Genomic DNA, 21,468 nt, shown 5'->3' with positions numbered 1-21,468 from the left:
TCAATACAGTTATCACACCGACTGAAGAAATTATATTATTAAAAGTGTAGCTAAAAAAGCCAATAAGCTTTTTGTTATTTTGAATTGTACAAACAGATGATTCTTCTTCATAACATTTCAATAGAGAAGTGTGATGTCATGATGTGTACTTGTGTTCTGACTTAAATTGTTGTTTCATTGTTAATAGTTAATACAGTAAAAAATATTTTCTGAGAACATAAAAATAAAGTAATCACATAAAGTGAAATATATATGTGTAATCATGCATCATGTTTCAAAATTTTAATTTTGAAATTTTTCAAAAATTTAAGATGAAAAAATTCTGACTTCAGATTTGTTTTCAGCATTAAAAAACAGATTGGTTTCATGTATCACATGTTAAGAAATAAAAACTGCATTAATTAGAATAATTTTTTAATTTTTATGGATGGCTAACTTTCATCTCTTCTAGCTATGCCGGCCTCTATGAAAAAACCTAATCTACACAGAAAAACTGGGAAGATCTAGCTAATGGTAAAAAGACGTGCCGCAGAACAGTTGTGGTTTGCTGCACTAACCAATCAGCATATTTAGAACTGTCAAAGAAATTATATAAAATATTCCATAAATACAATCATACTCTAAATAGTATGAAATCGAAGAATACAAGTCTGCACTTGGTCAGAAGATAATATCTAGTAATAAGAGTACATCTTTATCTCACTAAAACTATGTTGAGTTGTTAAAAAAACTATTTTTAATAAAAAATTATCTACACTATATTAATATAAAAATAAATTATAAATTCTACTTAGCAGAAGCATCAAACTGAACATCAGCTAAATTCATTTAGTAGAAACAATATAAGTAAATATCTAAAATTATTCTTTAAAGAACTAAGATTCTCATTAAACACATCTCCACTTACATTAATAAAATTAAGGCTTTCAACATAACTGGCCTGTGGAGATAATGTATCGCTCTGATCATATTTAAATAATGTATGTCTTACTATGAACATAGAAATTCCAGTACCTATTCTACAGATGTAACATCAATTCATTATCTTATATAAAAACATTACATTTTTCATTTTTATCCTTGCTACCGAATTTGCAATGCCCAAAATATTATAATCCACTACGTATGAGTTTTTGATGCACAACGACCCTATTTGTCATAAATTCCTACGGAACTTCTACCCTGCTTCCATCTTCAAATTTGTAACCTCTCTATTGAGTACCAAATAACAGAGCAGTACTCCATTATCGATCTAACCAGTGTTTGGTAGAGGTACTGAATAGTGCTAATCTGCTAAAAGTATATACTCGTCCAAAAAATTAAACCAAGATTCCTTTGTGCTTTGGCTGTTATAATATATATGCATTGCAAATAAAACTTTAGCATCGAAGGTAACTTCTAAATCAAATAATGATTCTATTTTCTATATTTCTTGAGTAACTATCGTAAATTAATACTTCACTTGTAGCATCTTCCTAGTATAAGTCGTAACTACAGTCTTATCTAAACTACAGGCACATCATTATAAATAGACAACTCATGAATTAACACAGATCCCCTTGAGCAGCCAAAAAGTTACTAAGAATGAACTTTTTCACATAATTGACATTATCTACATATTTAATGATCTTAGACTTAATATCATTTCTGATGTCATTTATAAAAATAAATGAGGTCAAATTTGGGACCATTTTAATTTATTAAAATGGTTCTCTCCCAAGTTAATATGAGCCAAAAACATTTAGACACCAAGTTGTCACAACATTTCGTTTTAAAAGTAATATCATCTTTTTAAAATTCAATAAAATTAGCACCTTTTACTCTGTACACATTCATTTTGATATAAACTCATTGATTGGAAATTGCTGTGAGACTGTTGTGTATACAAGAGCATTGTCACATAAAATCTTTCTCATCCTATTAACAATTAGAAAATTAAATCCCTCATCAGTAATACCAAAACATTCCAGGTGGAATAATATTATTCACAAGTCATTGCATGGTAGATGCCTCTGCTTTCATAAAATTCTTTAACATTTATCATGCTTGAAATTAGATGAAGCCATCTTATAGAAACTAACTAACCTTACCAAAAAATTAAATTAAGACTTTCTACCATTAGTTAGCGCATCAGTTCTAAAAGAAAATATAGCTTATTAATGAAACCACAACTTTGCCCTAAAATGAGTATAAAAGGAGAACAAATGACTTCCCTGCTGACTTGCGACAAATCGAAAATTATCCAATCTCATGACGTACCTAACAGAACAGAACCAACAGGAAAGACGATAATATCCAAAATATGCAAAGGAAAAGCTATTCAAATCCAGTACGAATTGGTCATCCTGTGGAAAACTCCACTAAGCTAATCTCACTAGCAAAAACCACAATACAATGTTGCACCCCAGATCAGTGAACAATTCTATTACTTGAAACATCAGTGAAGTATGATACACAGACAGTTAGATGTCAAGTGGCCTAAAAAGCTGAAGATGTTCATAAAGAGAGCTGGAAACTTTGAAACTTAGAATATAGTTGAAAACAATGAACCGAGACCAAGAAGTGATCAATAGTAATAATATTAATAAAGATTGAAAGAAAAGCACTTCGTACCTGTTATATATATATACATCTATAACTGTAGTATAGTAGCATCCTTTTGCTTTTGGGTTATTTTTATACCAATAGTAATAAAAGTGAAAAAATAATTTATCACGAGTAGACTTATTACAAAGAATTTCATTTATACAATTAAGAGGCTGAAAATTATTTATCTTTAATACTGCTGTATAATACACACACATTTCTGATTTATTTACTACATCCATTAACAAGCTATCATCCTTTATCAATCTCAGAAGAGAGGTCGCATTATGCATATCCTGGCATCTTTCTTCCAAGAGGACCACTATGTTAATGCACGTTTCCCACTGAAATCCTCTCTCTTAACACATTTTTGCATATTAAAAGAAAATAACATGTATAAAATAATAAGAGATCCAAACAACAAAAATATAAATTAAATATACAGTTATCTCATTAAGAAAAATAATAATGCTGTTCAAAACAAGATTTTATTACACTACAACCAATTTTAAAGAGCTTTTTATTGGCAATTAAATATGTACAATCCGTTCACTCTGAACAATGAATAAATGTACTGAATGTTTATAACCGATTTGAAGGAGAGAAAGCCCAAGTGTAACTAACTCCTTTATATCCCATTTTATTTTGGCTGGTATCTTGTAACAGCTGCCATTGGTTGATAATGAAATCAATTTTTTGTAGCTTATGAAAAAATGGCATACTTGACTGATACTCTGACCCTAAACCTCCAGATGAAGGCTAGTGTGATACTATAATCTGCCGAGGATTACATATATACAGTAAAACTATTATTAATATTCAAAATAATTTGAAATTAATAATAACAAAGAAAGAGATATTTTGGTGATATAAATTACATATAAACAATTTTAAAGTAAATAAATAGATTTTATAATTGTCGGTAAATTTAATTGAATTTATTAATAACTGATATTTAAATTTATAAACAAAAAATTATTTCAATTTTTTATTTGTGGTTGGAAATGAAATCCAGCTGAAAATAATGTCATCAATTTTAATGACATAAGACTGATCTGTTAGCTGATTACGAATACAATGAATAGATTTGATTTCCTAAGCATTTGGCACCGTAGGTATTAATACAATTGTATAAATTGTATAAGTTTCCACCTACCAACAATTTTCAATATATATGTTCAAGTACTTTCAGAGCCACTACTCCATCAACAGGAATTTCTTATAAGATGATAATTCAAAATTCATATGTCATATGCATAATTATATTTTAAATTAAAATTGTTATGTTCGTAATAGTTGATCGTCAAGAAATAAAAAAAATAATTTATACGTCATTAAAAATATAACATCACGTCCGTAAGATGTTTACAACTATTATCTTTTATGACTAATATGTAATACATATTTATATGTATAAAAGATTTTAATTTAGTAATTATACAAATAGCTGTTATTTGATATTCTTTACCAGTCAATAATCAGCCTATTTATCTTTTTTTAAATTTTAGATAATTAATTAAAAGATTCCTTGTAAACATGATTACTTTCAATTTTCATTATAGCAAGAAAATTAAAAGTGTATATTGGTAAAATACACCCTAACATATGTACAAGAACTGAGAGAATAGAAACTTTCTGTAGAATATATTTCAATTTACACACTTCGATAACAAATTCTTTGACAACGTTGAGAGGTCTGGTATAGATGTGATACTAGAATAATAACAATAAAATTCCAATCATTATAAAATATTTTGAAACATATACCTATAAAAATAGATAAACCAATACTGTATATATATATATATATATATATATATATATATATATATATATATAGTGGATTAAATCAGTATACCCAACTCCATTAATAAAAAAGTGTTAGCAAAGAAAATTATAAAGAGGATTTATAAAATTGAATGCATTCTCTATATAGTTTTAGGTGAATTGGATTTGAAGAAAATACAATAACTTTGTTAACTACCTAGAACTGAAAAAACTCTAGACAGATAACAAACATTGCAGTACACTACTATTGACAGATAACACTACTGAATGACTCGACTGAGATTTTGGGTACTGCCATGTAAACATTTCTGTAAAAGGTTTTAATCTGAAAGGCTTTCAAAAATTGGTCTGATAACTTTTTGACTATACTGTTCACCTATGATTTTGGATTTATTGAATTTTTCCCAGTGGAACAGAAAAAGTTCTTTGATCTATGGATATTTTATGTAAAAATATTGCGCAAACATCTCTTCACATTTTTTCTATAATATCCGGGTTTCGTTGAATAGAAAAACCATAACAATTCTGCAAGCTATATATTTCCTTATCAGTTAACCTCCCAGGACCAGATTAGAACTTTCCATCAAGTTTTTTCCCCTTTGTAATCTTTATGCAACCATCTCAAACGTGACCACATTTGTTTTTGTATGTGCCCAAAGCATTCCAGCTTTTCAGTGAGAATATTATCACCATAAACCTTTCTTCTGAGTACCTCAGTGAGAAGGCTTTATTAACACCATTACCCAGGTACTTTGTAAACCTAAAGTTATTATTCACATATCTATCAAGCCTTCTGTATCAGCAACTTTCATACTGCCGCTAATATAGTTCATCCTGCAAGTACTCTTTCTTTATGTTTTTCCAGTGTTTCTTTACTATTTTTAAAATTTTTACATTCTTGGCAGTATTTGCTAAATATTTCAACATATATAGTCTTACCAATGTCAATGTTGTTAGTTGAAATGACACCATTCAAACTCTTGTAGCTTTGCTTTTGCCATATTTCAACTGTCAAGCTTTATATCTGTTCATTTATCATTTTCTTTTACAGCCTCCTGCAATGATGCCTTCATTGAGTTTTCAGCACACTGATTTATTTATCACAAATAAGATTATTATTACATTTATTAAACATAATGGGAGGTTTTGGAAGATTCATTCCACAGGAAACCTTTCTAGCATCATGACAAAACGTACATTCACTTGATAAACATTTATTGTTTTTACAAATTTTTTCCGTGAAGAACTAATGCTACATCACTTACTGAAGTTGTACTTACATTGTTTGGAGTACCTAGAAATGTTACCCGACCTTATATCCAGATAACACTTGGTTCAATATTAACACTTTTTTTTAACTATTCCTGAACCACCATGCATGCTTTTTAAATACATATTTGGACTGCAGGGACAGTTTTTGTAGTTAACCACAAAAAACAAAATAAAAGTGAAAGAACTATCAACTCAAAACAAACTGACATTAATAATGAAAATCTTTTGGAAGGCAAAGATATCAAATGTGATCCCAAATAAAAGCTATAACTCAGGTTGTTTTTTTTTCTGAAAATGTATACTTCAGATAAGTGGAAAATGTAAAAAATGAAAATAAAAAAAATATTACCAAACTTGGTGTACCACCTTCTCTTAAATGCTTCCTTTCAGAGCAAACACTCACATGCTCCTTTAATTGGTGCATTAATTTCTAAAGAACTTTGGAAAAAAACATTCAGACAATTTATTTAATGTGATTCATTTAACGATTTTAAAATCATACTATTTATGAAAGTAAGAAACAATATTTATGCCTTCACAATTATTATAGCTCAGTAATTTATACAAACAAAAAGCTAATGAATTAGTTTTAGGTGTTGGTAAGGTCTGCTGTAAATCAAAAGCAATTACTTGAACTGAAGCATCCTGTTACCAACTCACAGTACTTAAAAAGTTTTGATTTAATTGAAACTGTATATCAAAGGTGAAATTCTTTGTCTTTTGATGATTTTTTTTCAGTGCCATTTTCTATTTTCATTAGAAAAGAATCATAAATCTTATATGTCAGAAAAAGGAAACTTGGAATTATATTATTATACCCTTTTTTTTAAATTTTTTCTATATTTTAACCTCTGAAAAAATTGGAAGTTTTTCTATATCAAATTTCAAGTACTGTATACCACTTCTTAAACATACTCAGTTGTGTTGTTAGAGCCAACTATAGCGAGACTGATTCTTAGGGAATCTCCACATATGATCGTGAACCCCTGTTAATGGTTTCACTTGTAATGTGCTATATCTGTTTTCATACTTCTCCACTTTATTTAATGATAGTGTACTTGACTTTGATTCAATATTCTTTGTTATATTATTTACAAGTTCTCTGCAGTTTTACAGGTCATGAGTACTCTTTAATGTTTCAAAAAATTGGAAAAATTATTTAATTACTAACAGTAAATAAACAAAATTGTTGTGTTTTAATACAACTAAACGATTTAGTAATTGTTTAGCAGGAAAGATTAAAAAGCAATTCTGTTAATTTACTTTAATAGTTTATTCAACACCTTCCAGCTCATAACACAAATGAGCAGGTTTGCTTTTTTTTTAGTACAGTTGAAACTGTGTGGCAACGGTTTAGTGGATTTCTTGTTTCGTTAATTTTATTTTTAGAAATATGAGCACCTAGATGATCTGATTTATCATATGTTTATTATTTGATAACAATGTAGGGCATGTGAATCCTTGTTGAACAATAATATAAAACATAAAATACATGTTGATTACCGACAAATGATTACCTCCCTTGAACCATGATATAATTAAAGATTGTATTGTGATATTTATCTCTTGTTTCCAAAATCCAGAAATGAAAATGTGCTATTAACATTCTCTTTATAGAAAGATTTGTCGGGTATATAATCATTTGCTACTGTCATTTTCATCCAATTATGCACGATACAACATGCCTTAACAGTTAGCTATCAAAAAATTATAATGAATTGGTTTATTAAACACATGAAGTATACTTGTTAAAATGCCAAAACATTTTCAATTATCTTTTTTATTCTATTAACTTTGCAATAAACATTTTTTATTCTTTTGATTGTTGGAGAAACAATTGTTGTTAGATGTCAATTTTATAATAGCCTAATATTACTAAATAACAATACTTAAATCATTTATAATTTGGAAGAATTATTCATTTAACAAAAACATGATACTTATCGGTGATTGGTGATGATACTGTTACATTACGTTAATGTACAAAACAAACTAAAGTAAGGTTTGTTATGCATTTGAGATGATACTACTTGTTAAAAGGTCAATAGACATTGATAATATTAGTTGATTGATGATTTTTTTATTTTGTATTGTGTATGGATGATATATGCCTATTTGAATGTGAGTATGGGAGTTATTTTGTCTACATTTGGTATATGAGTGATGTATTTATTGGTGTGTGCAAAAAAAAGTATTTGTGGTGTTATGTATTATGCCGAGTCATTTTTACCAGCTAGGGATGTCCATTTTAAATTCTGCTATGATAATTAAGAAACGTTATAATACATTGTTGCACAAGTGTTAGTGATATAAACAATGGCTTCTTATTGAGTCTGAATAACCTAATGGTCATTCACTAAAATATTACGAATTTTGATATATTTTGTTATTGATAAGCACCTGGAAGATTAAACAAGATATTATCTTTCTACCTGAGATATGGCTAAAAAAAAACGTGAATATCTGGATCAATAATTCTACTAACATTAATAACAACAGCATTCATAGGATACGTACTAAGTCGGTTAGTTGATGTTTCTTTATATGGAATAGATGAATGTACATCATTTTGGGCATGTAGTGATTTTTCTAAAGCTACTGGGGTTACTGTGTTTGCTCTGTTGTGGAGGGGTGTCTTACTTGTGTGACAAATAGATTGATTGTAAGTTACTGGATGCAGATGTTATCCTTTTGAAATGTCAGTGATTAGTTTACTTTTCACATTCTTCGTGTTTATAGCAAGAATAAGCAAAATAAGACTTTTATTTTGATAGGCTCTGAAGATCTTCGGCTTCTTCCTATGACTCCAACATGTGATATTTTTTAAAGATATTTTAACTTAATATTAATGAAAGGTGAACAACCTAAATGGTAATTAAATGTATTAACGGTGAACAATATCTAGAAATATTTAGTATGTGGTACAGCTCCTTAGTTAATGTTGATGCTAGAGTTACTGAGAATGATAGGCCACCATATATTAATAAAATTTTTTATAAATCAATTTTATATGAACACAATGTTTCTAGTGCTGTCATTCTGAATTTAATGATCATATGATTGTTACCATAGCTATGTTTAAGGACAAAACTCAAAATAATTTATAAAGTATTTTAAAGAGGTTCTGCATTATGATATAATATTAAGGTCATATTTGTATGAACATGAGTGGAATGAAATTCTTAATAATGATGATTTGATTTTCAGTTAATTAACTTTTTAGATATTTTATTAGAATTTATTAATCAATCAAAATCTGTTGTAATCAATCAAATCTGCAACTTACCAGGGAATAACTCTGGTAAAAGGCATTTCCGACAAATAAAAAACTTTAATGAATAATGTAGTATCTAAATAAGTTTATATTCAAAATTTCATCAAAATTAGAGGCGAGTATGTAACTTAATATAATTACAAAAACAAGCAACTTTAATTTTATTTCAAAATATTTTGGGCAACTTTTCAATGTTTCAATATTTTTAAAATTTTTTTCCTATTTTACAGCAGAGGGTGCCAATAAGATTATGAGAAAATAACAATAAAAGCTAAAAAAATATTTATTTCTATGATTTCTAATATGAAAATTTCTTTAAACAGCACATATTTAGAGTCACTTTACATATAATAATACTCTAACAATATATAAAATAATAAATAATTTTACATATATACTGTTTGCTTAGTGCTTAGCGATATTGGCCAATTTTAATGGTATTGGCCAATTTAAATGTCAATAGTATGTTTTTGTGGACTACTTTAAGTTTACTTTTAGTGCAAAGTGTGAGGAATGCGTGGATGTAATGTTTTGCTTTGATCTGTCTGTTAATTTTTATTTTATTTAAGTTTGAAAACTTGAAATGAATGCCAAATGGAAGGCAGTAACCACGCTCTAAAAGAAAATCTTGCATTTATTTGAGTATAGGAGGATGTAGCAGTCACGGGTAACATTTGATAGTAGTAAAAGTAACTTTCTTCCTTTGGATAGGCGGTCACAGGAGGACTCGAAAAGTCGTTCTGACTTTCCCCCATCTTATGTCGCCGACAACGAGGTGGTGATTTTCATAGCAAGGATAATATAAAACTTTACAACTAAGACTGAATTCTTGGTGCAACAAATTGGTAGTTCGATAACACTACTGATGAAGATTTGTTAATAGCGAGGTATAAATTGTATATTTCATATACAATTTATATATAACTGTTAATGTTGAGGTAACTAAATTGTTAAGGGGGAGATGTTCAACTAGTAATTACAACTAAATCAAAAATTTCCACATCCTATGGCTAATCATTTTTAAGTTATGCGTGATACATACTTACGTATGGACAGATGTCACACCGTAACTAGTCAAAATAAAATCAGGAATGATCAGGTCTGAAAACCGAATTTTTTTGCGATCACAATACTTCCTTTATTTCGTTCAAGGAAGTAAAAAAATTTAGTCTTTAAATTAAAAAAATATTTCTTTAATTTCAAATGAATCTTTTGAAATTTTATTAAAATATTACTTTTTTTTTTTATTCATTAAGTTAATTTTATAATAAAATTCACAGGATTTTTTAGTCTTAACATGATTAAACACAGTAATTTATACAATTATGGACTGTATTAACCTCTGATTTTGATAAATTTGGAAATCCTTTCACCCGAGTTATGTCTTCATAACTTAAACAGTAACTGCACAAAAACGTGTCTATTATACACGGGTAAGTTTTCTGCTAACTAAATAATTTGGTTCCAGTTAAACTTAATTTAGAATAACATCAGTTTGCTTAAGGTTACTTGAGCAAAGTCCTGAATTGTGATGTCATCAGATAAATACCTTTTCTTCATTGAGATAGAAGAATCCTACTATGAACACTCGTAACAAGCATGTAACACTCACAAGAGCTTTTGAAACACAAGGGACTAGGTGTTACATAGAGCAAGTATGGTTGTGCACACCAACTAAACCTCCATCCCGCCATCCTAATACTCTCAATAGCCGTAAGGTATTATTTCAGGAAGTGGTTTAGTCTACTGTTATTGTAACTAAATGCAGTTGATACAGGCCCGTCCCATATTATTATTAGTGACTGCTTAGCGTCAAATCAAGTGTTGCAAATATATCCAGAAGCATCTTTACTCCTAGGATCATTCCTGCTGCAGCCTCATTCGATAACCCATACATTAAATTTGCCAATGTCTTTAATTAAATTTACACAATCTCTGTCTGCGTTAGGCGACACAACAGCTATAGTATGCGATCAATGCTCACCCAAACATATCTGTCAGTCCTGGCTATCCTGCACAATTGAGTACCAGCGCCGGCCCAGATAGTAATGTATATTACACATGCAATGCTGGATTCAGAAATTCTTGGTGTAAATACAATGTAACATATGAGGGATGTAGCTTGAATGAAAGGCTTATCTGAAGAATAATTTGAATTGTAACTAACTGTTTCAATACTTTTTGAAGTTTTTTCCTAATTTACAGCAGAGGGTGTTATTAAGATTATAAGAAAATAACAATAAATGCAAAAAGAAAATATTTATTTCTATGATTTCTGATTTAAATATTGTTGGAATCGGCACTCATTTAGCGCCACTTAACATATAATAATATAAACAATACATAACATAATAGTGATTCCCAAACTGTTCACCACGGCAACCCATGGAGCTGCAGTCTCTCCACAAGGGTGCCACGGAATATTGTAAAAGCTTCATAATTGAATAAAGACATTTATAATTTATTAATTTAATGTTAATAAATTTAAAAAAATAATGAAGGCACTAGAGTTTTATTTATTTTTATATCTAACTGATGAGTAATTATAATTTTAGTTAGGGTATGATGCCATGGAAAAATTTTAATTGAAAAAGGGCACCACGACTTGGAAAAGTTTGGGAACCACTGACATAATACATATACACCAATAATAAACATATAAATGTATATAATAATTACAATATAACTTATAACATAATAAATATACACCCATAACATAGATATATTTATATATATATAAACCAAATAAGTTAGAAAATTATCCAAATTAATAGAAAATTTTCTATTAATTTTCTAACTTATTTAGTTTTTTATATTTGTCTAATCAAAGAATAGAGTTTGGTTATTATGTTATATATATAGATATATATATAATAGTAATAATAACAATATAATATAAATTTACATAACACAACTTAGCTGAGAAACGATACAGTTCACGCATGAAATGGCACACTTATTTGAAAGAATAATAAATCTTATGAAAGACATGTTAAGAAAAGTGAGATGTACAATAGTTGCATGTTACTTTCTTAATGGAGCAAAATAAAAGTAGTTAGTGAAAAAGCAATTCTAAAATGTTATCCTTATACCTGGTGTAATAAATAAAATAAAATAAAAATAGACACGAAAATATTTAGGACAATTCATTAAGAAATACATATAAGATGTAACCGAATCACACTGCCTGTTTTACCCATAAAACATTATTTCTAACATAAAATAATGCTGCAATACTTTTTGCAGCATTTGTTTTTCTTAAGGTAGGACTTAACACTCAGCCAGTTTACCGCTATCAAACCATTTTAGGTGTAACACTGTAAACACTTTTGTCACTTGAATGTGATGTCTTTTTGTCTGGTTAAGGATATTTACTTTTGTACTTGAGCAATAAACTAAATTCTTGATAAATAAAAATCCTTGTTAACACACTTTTTTTTCGATTCCCTTGAGAAAACCAGCTTTACTCAAAAAAATAATCATGGATAACTTGAAAAAATTCTTTGGGAAATTGCACCTCCACAAAATGAAATGAAGTTAAAAAGGTTATGATCATTAATTGTTTTCAAACTTGTGATTTTTCTGCCAAAAAAAAAAAAACATAAATGAAGATGCATAGGAAGAAAATGAGGTGGAAGTTATGAAACCAGCAATTCCCGATATGAATCTAGAATGGAAGGCAGTAACCACGCTGTAAAAGAAAATCTTGCATTTATTTAAGTACAGGAAGATGTAGCAGTCACTTAGCATTAACTGTTGGTTACATTGTAATACATTAAATAATTATGGAAATGATGCTCCAGATATTGAAGACATTTTGGAAGAAAATATAAGTGAAGTTTGAAGACATAAAAGATCCTATACACACTGCGCATTTTCTTAGAAAAGAACATTCTGCTGTTGTTTCTATTGATAACATGATAAGACTCACATGTTGTCAGTAACAAAAAGAAGTAAATTAAAGTCATTTTTACAAGTCAGTAATGCACATTATGGGTTTATTGTTTATAATAAGTCAATACAACACTGTAGAGGTATTCATTTTAAAAGAGGTCCCATTACTTAGTAATTTATACTAAATGCATTTTTTGGAACGGAATGAAACGCAAAAGTGGCAGGAGTATCACAATTCTCCTGCCACTTCTCCTACCACAAGGCAGCAAGGGACAGCGTCCCTTGCTGCTGTATGATTCTGTAATCGGGCGTTTTTCATGGGTTTATTTTTAGAGTCGGTTATAAGTTTTGTTATATTTATGGATGGATTTGTGATTAGCATGCATTTTTTGTTAAATTGCATATATTGGTGTGACAGGTAAAATAATGTGGAAGATGGTAGTATGACTGGAGTTGGAGTGGGAAGGACTGTTTATTGCCTGCTCATTTGAGTATTACCAGCCTGTGTTGAGCATTCACTTTTGAACAAGGTTGCTTAATCGTGTATTTTTGTTTGTTAAAATGCAATTAACTGTTGAAGAATATGTATTCATGATGTAAACTTATTTACAGACAATATCTCATGTTGTGTGTCAGCAAAAATTCAAGGGAAATGTAAAAAGGAAGCATTAGAAAGTGCTATTCAGGAATTAGTTAAAAAAATCTGGTGAAACTGGTTTGGTGTTAGACCAGAAACGTGTTTGATACAGATCGGTTCTAATGACATAGGTTGTACTGGAAATTAAAGTAGCAGTTATAAGATCTCCTTAAAAATCTTTGCAGAGAGCAAGCCGAGAAAATAAAATTTCAATAGCTTCAGCCCACACTGCAGCGTGAATGCTGAAATTTTATCCGAATCAAATGCAACTAACTAATATTGATTATACTAAAAGGGTTCACTGCTATCAATGGTTCAAAAACTTTACTACCGGCAATACTGGCATTTTAAAAGTTAAGTATTTTTTACAGATGAAGTTTGATTTCATCTTGGTGGGTATGTTAATAATCAGAACTACTAGACCTGGGGTACTGAAAACCAGCACATTTTCTTTGAATCTCTCCTAAAGTGACAAAAAATAGGCATATGGTATGCGGTTTCAAGGTCAAAAATAACAGGACCCTTGTTCTTTGAAAAACCTGTAGATGCTGCAGTCTACTAAAATATTATCCAACAGTTCATAGTCTTACTGCAAGAGGATGAGTGTGAATGCTGGACCAACAGCACAGTGCCACTTTCAATACAGCTCGCTCTATTATGGAGATGTTAAAGGATTTTTTCAGGGAAAGAATCATTTCTAAAGGATTGTGGTAACCAAGATCACCTGATCTGACTAGTTCGACTTCTTCTAGCTGGGTTACTTAAAATAAATTATTTATAAGACAACCCGTACACCCCGCAGAAACTGAAGACAAATATTACCAATGCCATCCAGGAAATAAACAGGGCACAGATGACAAGAGTTAAATATGTTGACAAGTGCATAGAAATGGATGGATTAAATGATGGAACTGCTGACCTCCGTGACGCAAATGGTAGCATCCGGTTATGGGTTAAAATCTCAGACAGGCATGGCATTTTCACACACTAAAAAATTGCCATTTCATTCCATCTTAAGAAGCAGTATATGATCCCAGATGCTTAAAAATAAAAAAAAAATGTGATGGAGCCTCCTTTCAAGTTGAATACCTGTATATTACCTACAACATCATTGTACAACATAGTTAGCGTAGATTACCCAGATCTTAAAATTAACTTCTACATCTCAAACTGTACACAAGTCAAAAATTAATTTCTTTTTCTCTTGGGATTTGAGTATTGAAAGTCAAACGAACTTCTTAACATACTTTCCTCAATTAATAAATTTGCTGAATATGATTAGCTGATAATAAAAAATGGTCCAATATCCATTATAAATTCATGAAAAATATAAATGGCACATATTACGATATAGTTTAAAAATCAGTACATTTATATGTGAAATATCAAGTTAGTTTCACATGAGATTAAAATATCTTTAATTACAGCATTTATTGATAATTTTTTTTTACGATTAAAAGGAATTCTACTATTAATGTTATGAAGTAATGTAATAACTCGCAACTACATTTATGAAGGAAAATCAATGTATTTAATTCAATGTATCATGTAAGTTAAAAGATAAATTACTGAAAAAAAGTAATTGTTAAGAAACATATTACTATTTACTCTAAAAGCTGTCTTTTATCTATTAAAAACAGGATGTTACATCAAGTTAGACAAGACAAAATATAAGCATTAATTATAGTGGGTACAATAAAATCTAACTATATTTCTTATCGATCAATCCTCATAAATCACAAGCCCAGAAAAATACAAAAAAAAATATATTATACGAATCATTCATATTGTACTCGTAACATAACAGATTGTTTCATGTCAAAACTATAGTGAAGCAAGTAATAAATTAACAATATGTCTATCACATAAATAATTAGAAATACAATATATTATGTCATAATTAAGAAAAACACATTCACAAAACTGACCTGAATGCTTGAAAATACAACAATTATTCAAATCTGCTTTACATTTCTTACGGTCATACGATTTACTGACTCTATTTTTTATAATTAATTTCTCTAAAGCATTTATTAACTGTCTTTTACTTAAATCTATCTTACATTTCTTTATCTTCATAACAATTATATCAAAATAAATAGGAAATAGTTCTTTAATTTGCTCATCACTGTAAACACAAAAATTATCAGATTCTGAAATTAGATTCATTTCACGCTTAGATAATTTACAACAAAATTTAAAAAATGATAGATTATTAACTATATTTGTGGATAGCATCTTTTTTAATTCAACTTTACAACCCCTAATAAAACCCAAATAATAAGTTTCTACAGAATCATATACAATTATTTCCTCAGGAGAAACTAAAAGTAAATGTTTTAAAAACAGTTTTACTGTTTTTCGAAAGTGATATGCACAACGATCTAATGTCTTGCAACAAGTTATTTCATTATGATTATTTCTAGCAGTAATATCAGCATTACCATACACAATCAATAAATTGATAACTTCTGGAGAAGTACAATAATGAAGTGGTGTATTCAACTCTCGATCTGCCAATTTTACATTACCACCGTTTTCTAAAATTTCTTTTATAAATACCACACTTCTATTTCCACCTACAATGTAGCTCAATGGTGTTCGGAAGTCATTATTTGAAATATTCACATCCAAACCACAACAGAATAATACTCTTTTAATGTAAACATCTGAAGCATTGCTAAAAATAGTTTGAAATAGTAGTGTATCATTCTTTAAGATGTAATTATGATCAGAAATAAGCAAAAGTGACAATTCTTTATGAAAAGCATATACACCGAATAAAAATGAGGAACCAGATTTACAAACCTCATTGATATCTTCTTTGCAATTTAAAAGTTCAATTAAAATTTTTACATCTCTATCATGACGGAGTGCATTATTTAAAGGTGTTTCACCTTCACCAAGATATTCCACACTTTTACGAACACTTGCTCCATAATCTAACAGTAATGTCAAAGTTTTATCGTTACTATAATCTTCACATGAGAATGCATAATATAATGCCGTATGGCCATCTACATCAACAGCATCTATATAGGCCCCACTTTCGATTAACATAGCTACAATTTCTGTTTTAATAGTTGTCACACAATACAATACTGTATACATTAATGGCGTTAAACCTTTATTATCGCAAATATTAACATCGGCTCCTTTCTGAATTACAAAACTGACAAGTTCTTTATTATTATTAAAATGTTTCAATAAATACAATAAAACTGTATTATTATTTTCATCATGAGTGTTTATATTCACACCATTATCAAGAAGTATTTGTATTATTTCTTTAAATGTACTAGAATGGACAGCATGCTTTAAAGGTGTTAATCCATCATTATCGATTACGTTAACATCGGCTCCATGTTTTATAAGTTTATTAATTACTTCGATATCACACTCATACTTTATAGCGTAAATTAGAGGTGTATATCCTCTATTATCAGTTGCGTTAATGTCGGCCCCATTACGTATGATATTAAAAATAATATTTTTGTTCATACTTAATTCTAATGCGTACATTAAAAATGTCTGACCAAATTCATCTTTTATATTTACATCGTTTCTATTAGGTATAAGTTCAGCAAAAAATTTGTCACCGCTTTCCTCCACAACTTCTATGCTAAACCAAAACCGATCATGACAATCATTTATTTTGCTAAAATTGGCTCCTTTTTTAATAAGTAAATTAATTACATTGTGGTCATTAAAATACACAACGGCGTAATATAAACTCGTTCTGCCAAACATGTCCATTGCATTTACATCAGCTTCTGCATTAATCAATCTATTGGTAATCTCTTTATCCTTATTTTTTATCGCACACATTAGAGGTGTAACTCCATCAAAATTGCATTTATTAATATCTGCTCCCAAACTTATCAATTTACTGATTACTTCTACCTTATAGTTGTTACTTATTGCACATAATAACGGTGTAACTCCATGTTCATCAATCGCATTAACATCTGCACGACTATTAAGAAGCGCAAATATAATTTCCTTATCTCTTTTAAGTTGCAAAGCCAATAATAATGGTGTAGTACTATAATCATTATCGTACTTGTTAAGGTACTTCATTTCATTAACATTTGCACCTTTATCAATGATTTCTATAATATAATCTACACTACAATTATTTTTCAGTGCTAAATATAGAAGACGATTACACACTTTATTCAGTGCATCTACACTAAATCTGTTATAAATAAGCAAATCTATAAATTGATCAATTCTTCTTTTTTTAGCTAATACAGTAGTTAAAAAGGTGTCCCGCACCGAATACTTTGCATCATCTTCATCAATAAATAGTCTTTTCTTTATGAGTTCTAGCCACAAATTTTCATCCGCATTCAACGATAATTTCATTAAAGGGTTATGAGAACCTGCAGCATTGATATCTGCTCCTGAATCTATCAACAATTTGATAATTTCAATATCATCACCGTTATAAAAATTACTTATGGCTATATCTAATATTGTATCTCTATATATACCACATTTTTCATTGACATCTGCACCCATTTTTAAAATTTCTTTTACAAAATTTATATTTCTTTTACTTTTTATACACTGTAATAACGGTGAAACATTTCTTACATCTGTATTGTTAATACTTCCACCTCTGTCAATCAATCGTTTAATCATTTTGATATCCATACCATGCATAATAGCAATATTAATAATCGATGTTAAAATGAGGGTGATATCATACATATTTTTAACATCAAAATAATCTAATAAAGCTATTACCATTTCTTTACTTTTTGTCTTATAAAATAAAAAATATAATTTAAAATTTGTCATTATATGCTTGATTTCATTTGTATTCCTTTCCAATAACTCAACAACACTATCAACATCATCATCAATAATTCCTTTAACAATATTATCGTAACACATATTTAAGTTACGTTTTCACAAACACAGATATGTGGCTTCAAGTTTGATTTTACATGATTTGTTGAATCTGAAAAACGAAATTAAAAACAGTTTTACTAAAGATCAATTTTGTGTACGTTTGTAAACGTCAATGATGATATAAACACTATTTTAGTAGGAAATACTTAATTAAAGAAATAATAATAATACAATGTAATTTTAAGAAGTTAAAATAATAAAAACACTTGCATATTTTTACAGACATTTAACTCCTACTAAAAACAAGTCACAGTTAGGTACAATACAAAATGATGATTACTTGTTTACTATTTTTATAACAAAAAAGAATAGCCCATTAGAAAGTCTCATGGAAAATTTGAGTGAAACCTTAACTTATAATTAAAATTTTTTTAATAAATTCAACTAGAAATGAGAAAAATGGAAAAATGCATTGGCATGTGTTGTATCGAAAAATTTTATAAAAACTAGTCGTTTCTATTTAGTTAAAAAAGGTGAAAATGGTTCTCTTATTACAAAAATGCCAATAAAGTTTCTTTAATGCCCGAAAAATTGAAGAAAGTTTTAAATTTTAAAGTTCAATAGTACAAAATGTCAATAGTCTAACAAATAGACTGAACACCAAGTATAAATAGTTAGAAATATCAGCGCACTAACACAACAACTCATGCAACAGAAAGTGACACCCAGCATTTAGCAGATTATTCATAATTGCTTAAATAATTTAGATGACTGATTTAGTATGCTTCACCTGTAGTTTTCATTCAGAATTTTAACAAAATTATATTTTTCTTTCTGGTAATACTGTGAAAAAAAAATTATAGTTAATGGTAATCATTTTCGACCAAAACAGATTAACCAAGATACACAAACCAATTTTTTAATCAAATATATGTCATTCCATTACAATGTAAACTTTTTCACATGAAGTTTTTACAAATCTTTTTTTTTGTAAAAAGAGCATTTCAATGGACTAACTGGTGCAATTGAAATACATATCTTATAAATATTAAAAGTTATAAGAAATTTAAAACAGTAAAACATACACAATAAAATTTTTATTTATGTTACTTGCCGTAACTATAACAAGTCACGATCTGACATGAATCAAGATCACCCTCAAAAATTATACAACAGTCATTAAGAATAACAAACATACAATGCCAGGCTTCCAAATGAAAAAAAAAATGGATTTCCCTCTTTCTTCAGTTGAGAATATATCTGCTTCAGATCTGCAAATATATGTTAAAATATTGGCATGCCAAGCCCGCAAAAAAGCAAGGAATGTTCAGCCCTGCAACACCTCAAATTTAAATTAATCAAAATGAATGACAGTATAGTTAACATCATTATTTTCAAAGAAAACAATTCTCAACTGGTGTCTCTTATACTTGCTTTACATCTGTCACAACCATAATCAAGGTTGTATCAAACAGTGTAAAACAACAAATTAATTACCTGTTTGTAGCTCTCTAATTCCCCTTCTCTCTCTACACACAGACATATATATATATATATACATACAAACACTGCTTCCAATTAAATGCGAAATATTTTTTATTTAAGAATGGTATTTATATTGAAACGTATGGCATTTTAGTACTGCACTTATTCTATCACTCTGGCATTAGATAATGATCAAATTCGAAATTTTTAGTACACAATTTTTTCGCATAAAGAATTATAGGTATAACTACCATTTCCTCAAAATCATTTTTAATTGAAATTCATATCGAGAGATCTAATAAAAATGCACGAACAGATTTCAGAAAAGAAAAAATATATTTCTAAATAAAATATGTCTTTTGAGATAATGAGTATACAAAAAAATGTTTCTATTAGCTCAAAATAAGAAAATAATTTTATACAAACATAAGCCTGAAAATATTCCATTTTATGAATGCGAGTCCTGAAAACATTTTTTTTACGTGTTACAAGAAATGTAAATTATACCTTAATGCATCTCTGCAGACAAAAATAGAAATATGATATTTTATGGTTTTATTTGCAATTATCTGAATATAAAAAAAAAATCCCAAATCTTCAATTACATTTACAGTAACTGCAAAGCAATGGAAAGATTGGAGTGGCAATTATTTCTACTCAACTTAAGTTGCATCATGTTTATGTTGCTAAGAGTTGACTAATCATGGTGTGCCAATGCTTCAATGTAACAATGATGTGCGGGTTGATCATCCAAGCTTGCCGTTACGAGGCAGCTACTGTACAAAATTATCTGATGACTAGTATATAAAACTATATCAAAGAACAATTTTTTTTATGTTCAGAGTTATTAAATTTTTAAAAATGCTTAAACAACCTATATGGAATTTAACTTGAGCAAATTAACAGCAGAATAAAAATATTTATAAATCAATTTTTATTGAAAGTGAAACACAAAAGTGTAAAAAATACTGTAATTCTTCATAATTATGGATATTTATAAAAATCCAAAATTATGAGTAGTTCAAAGCTACCACTTAAAATATTCAGTTTCTAGGTAGATTTCATAAAAAAAGCTATCTATTGTAATGGGTACCATGATTCGACTTCCAGAAAATTTCAACATATCTTCGTATTTCACATTCCCCAGACCCCAAAACAACCATCAGCTCAAAATTTTATATATATATTTCACTTTCTTGTGGACACAATAACTACAGGTGGAAAAAATGCGGTTTCGAAGACAAAAAAAAATCATACCTCCCTTAATAGGCACAGTATCAAATCAGTTTAAAGTGGTGGTTAGTCCTCTAAACATTACGTAAAACTTTTGTCTGAAACAATTTTTTATATGACCAATCCTTATGGCAAGGGATGACCAAAATGTTATTGGATTGTAAGATGAGGCTTGTCGTATGCTAAACATGTGAAACATTTTTCACACGCAACCACTGTCGTATTGAGTAAATTTTAAGTTTTTCTTAACTTTAAGGTAGAAATCATTTTTATCTCCTATTTAGCAATGGTGAAATCCACCTCCACCTTTTGGCATGCCACAGGGATTTTTTTATTTTAACATCCTGCTTGTTCTGATAACATGATATTTTAACATACAACTTTGAAACTGAATGCATCACAACAAATTAAAGATTAAGAAATCTATCAAGATCTAGGA

General features: G+C 28.9%; 1 protein-coding gene across 1 annotated transcript in view; it reads right to left on the bottom strand.

Annotated features, from left to right (window-relative positions):
• Nucleotides 1-11,164: 11,164 nt before the first annotated feature.
• LOC142334028 (uncharacterized) overlaps nt 11,165-21,468 on the bottom strand; it is a 62,547-nt gene continuing 52,243 nt past the window's right edge. Inside the window, exon 4 of the mRNA XM_075381696.1 lies at nt 11,165-18,366. Coding sequence (XP_075237811.1) covers nt 15,276-18,366 — 3,091 coding nt within the window. The 3' untranslated portion in view covers nt 11,165-15,275. The remainder of the gene's footprint in view (nt 18,367-21,468) is intronic.

Source organism: Lycorma delicatula, chromosome 13 (assembly GCF_047948215.1).
Source record: "Lycorma delicatula isolate Av1 chromosome 13, ASM4794821v1, whole genome shotgun sequence".
Lineage (NCBI taxonomy): Eukaryota > Metazoa > Arthropoda > Insecta > Hemiptera > Fulgoridae > Lycorma > Lycorma delicatula.
The sequence above is the reverse complement of the archived record's forward strand: the minus strand, read 5'-3'. Positions and strand labels throughout refer to the sequence as shown.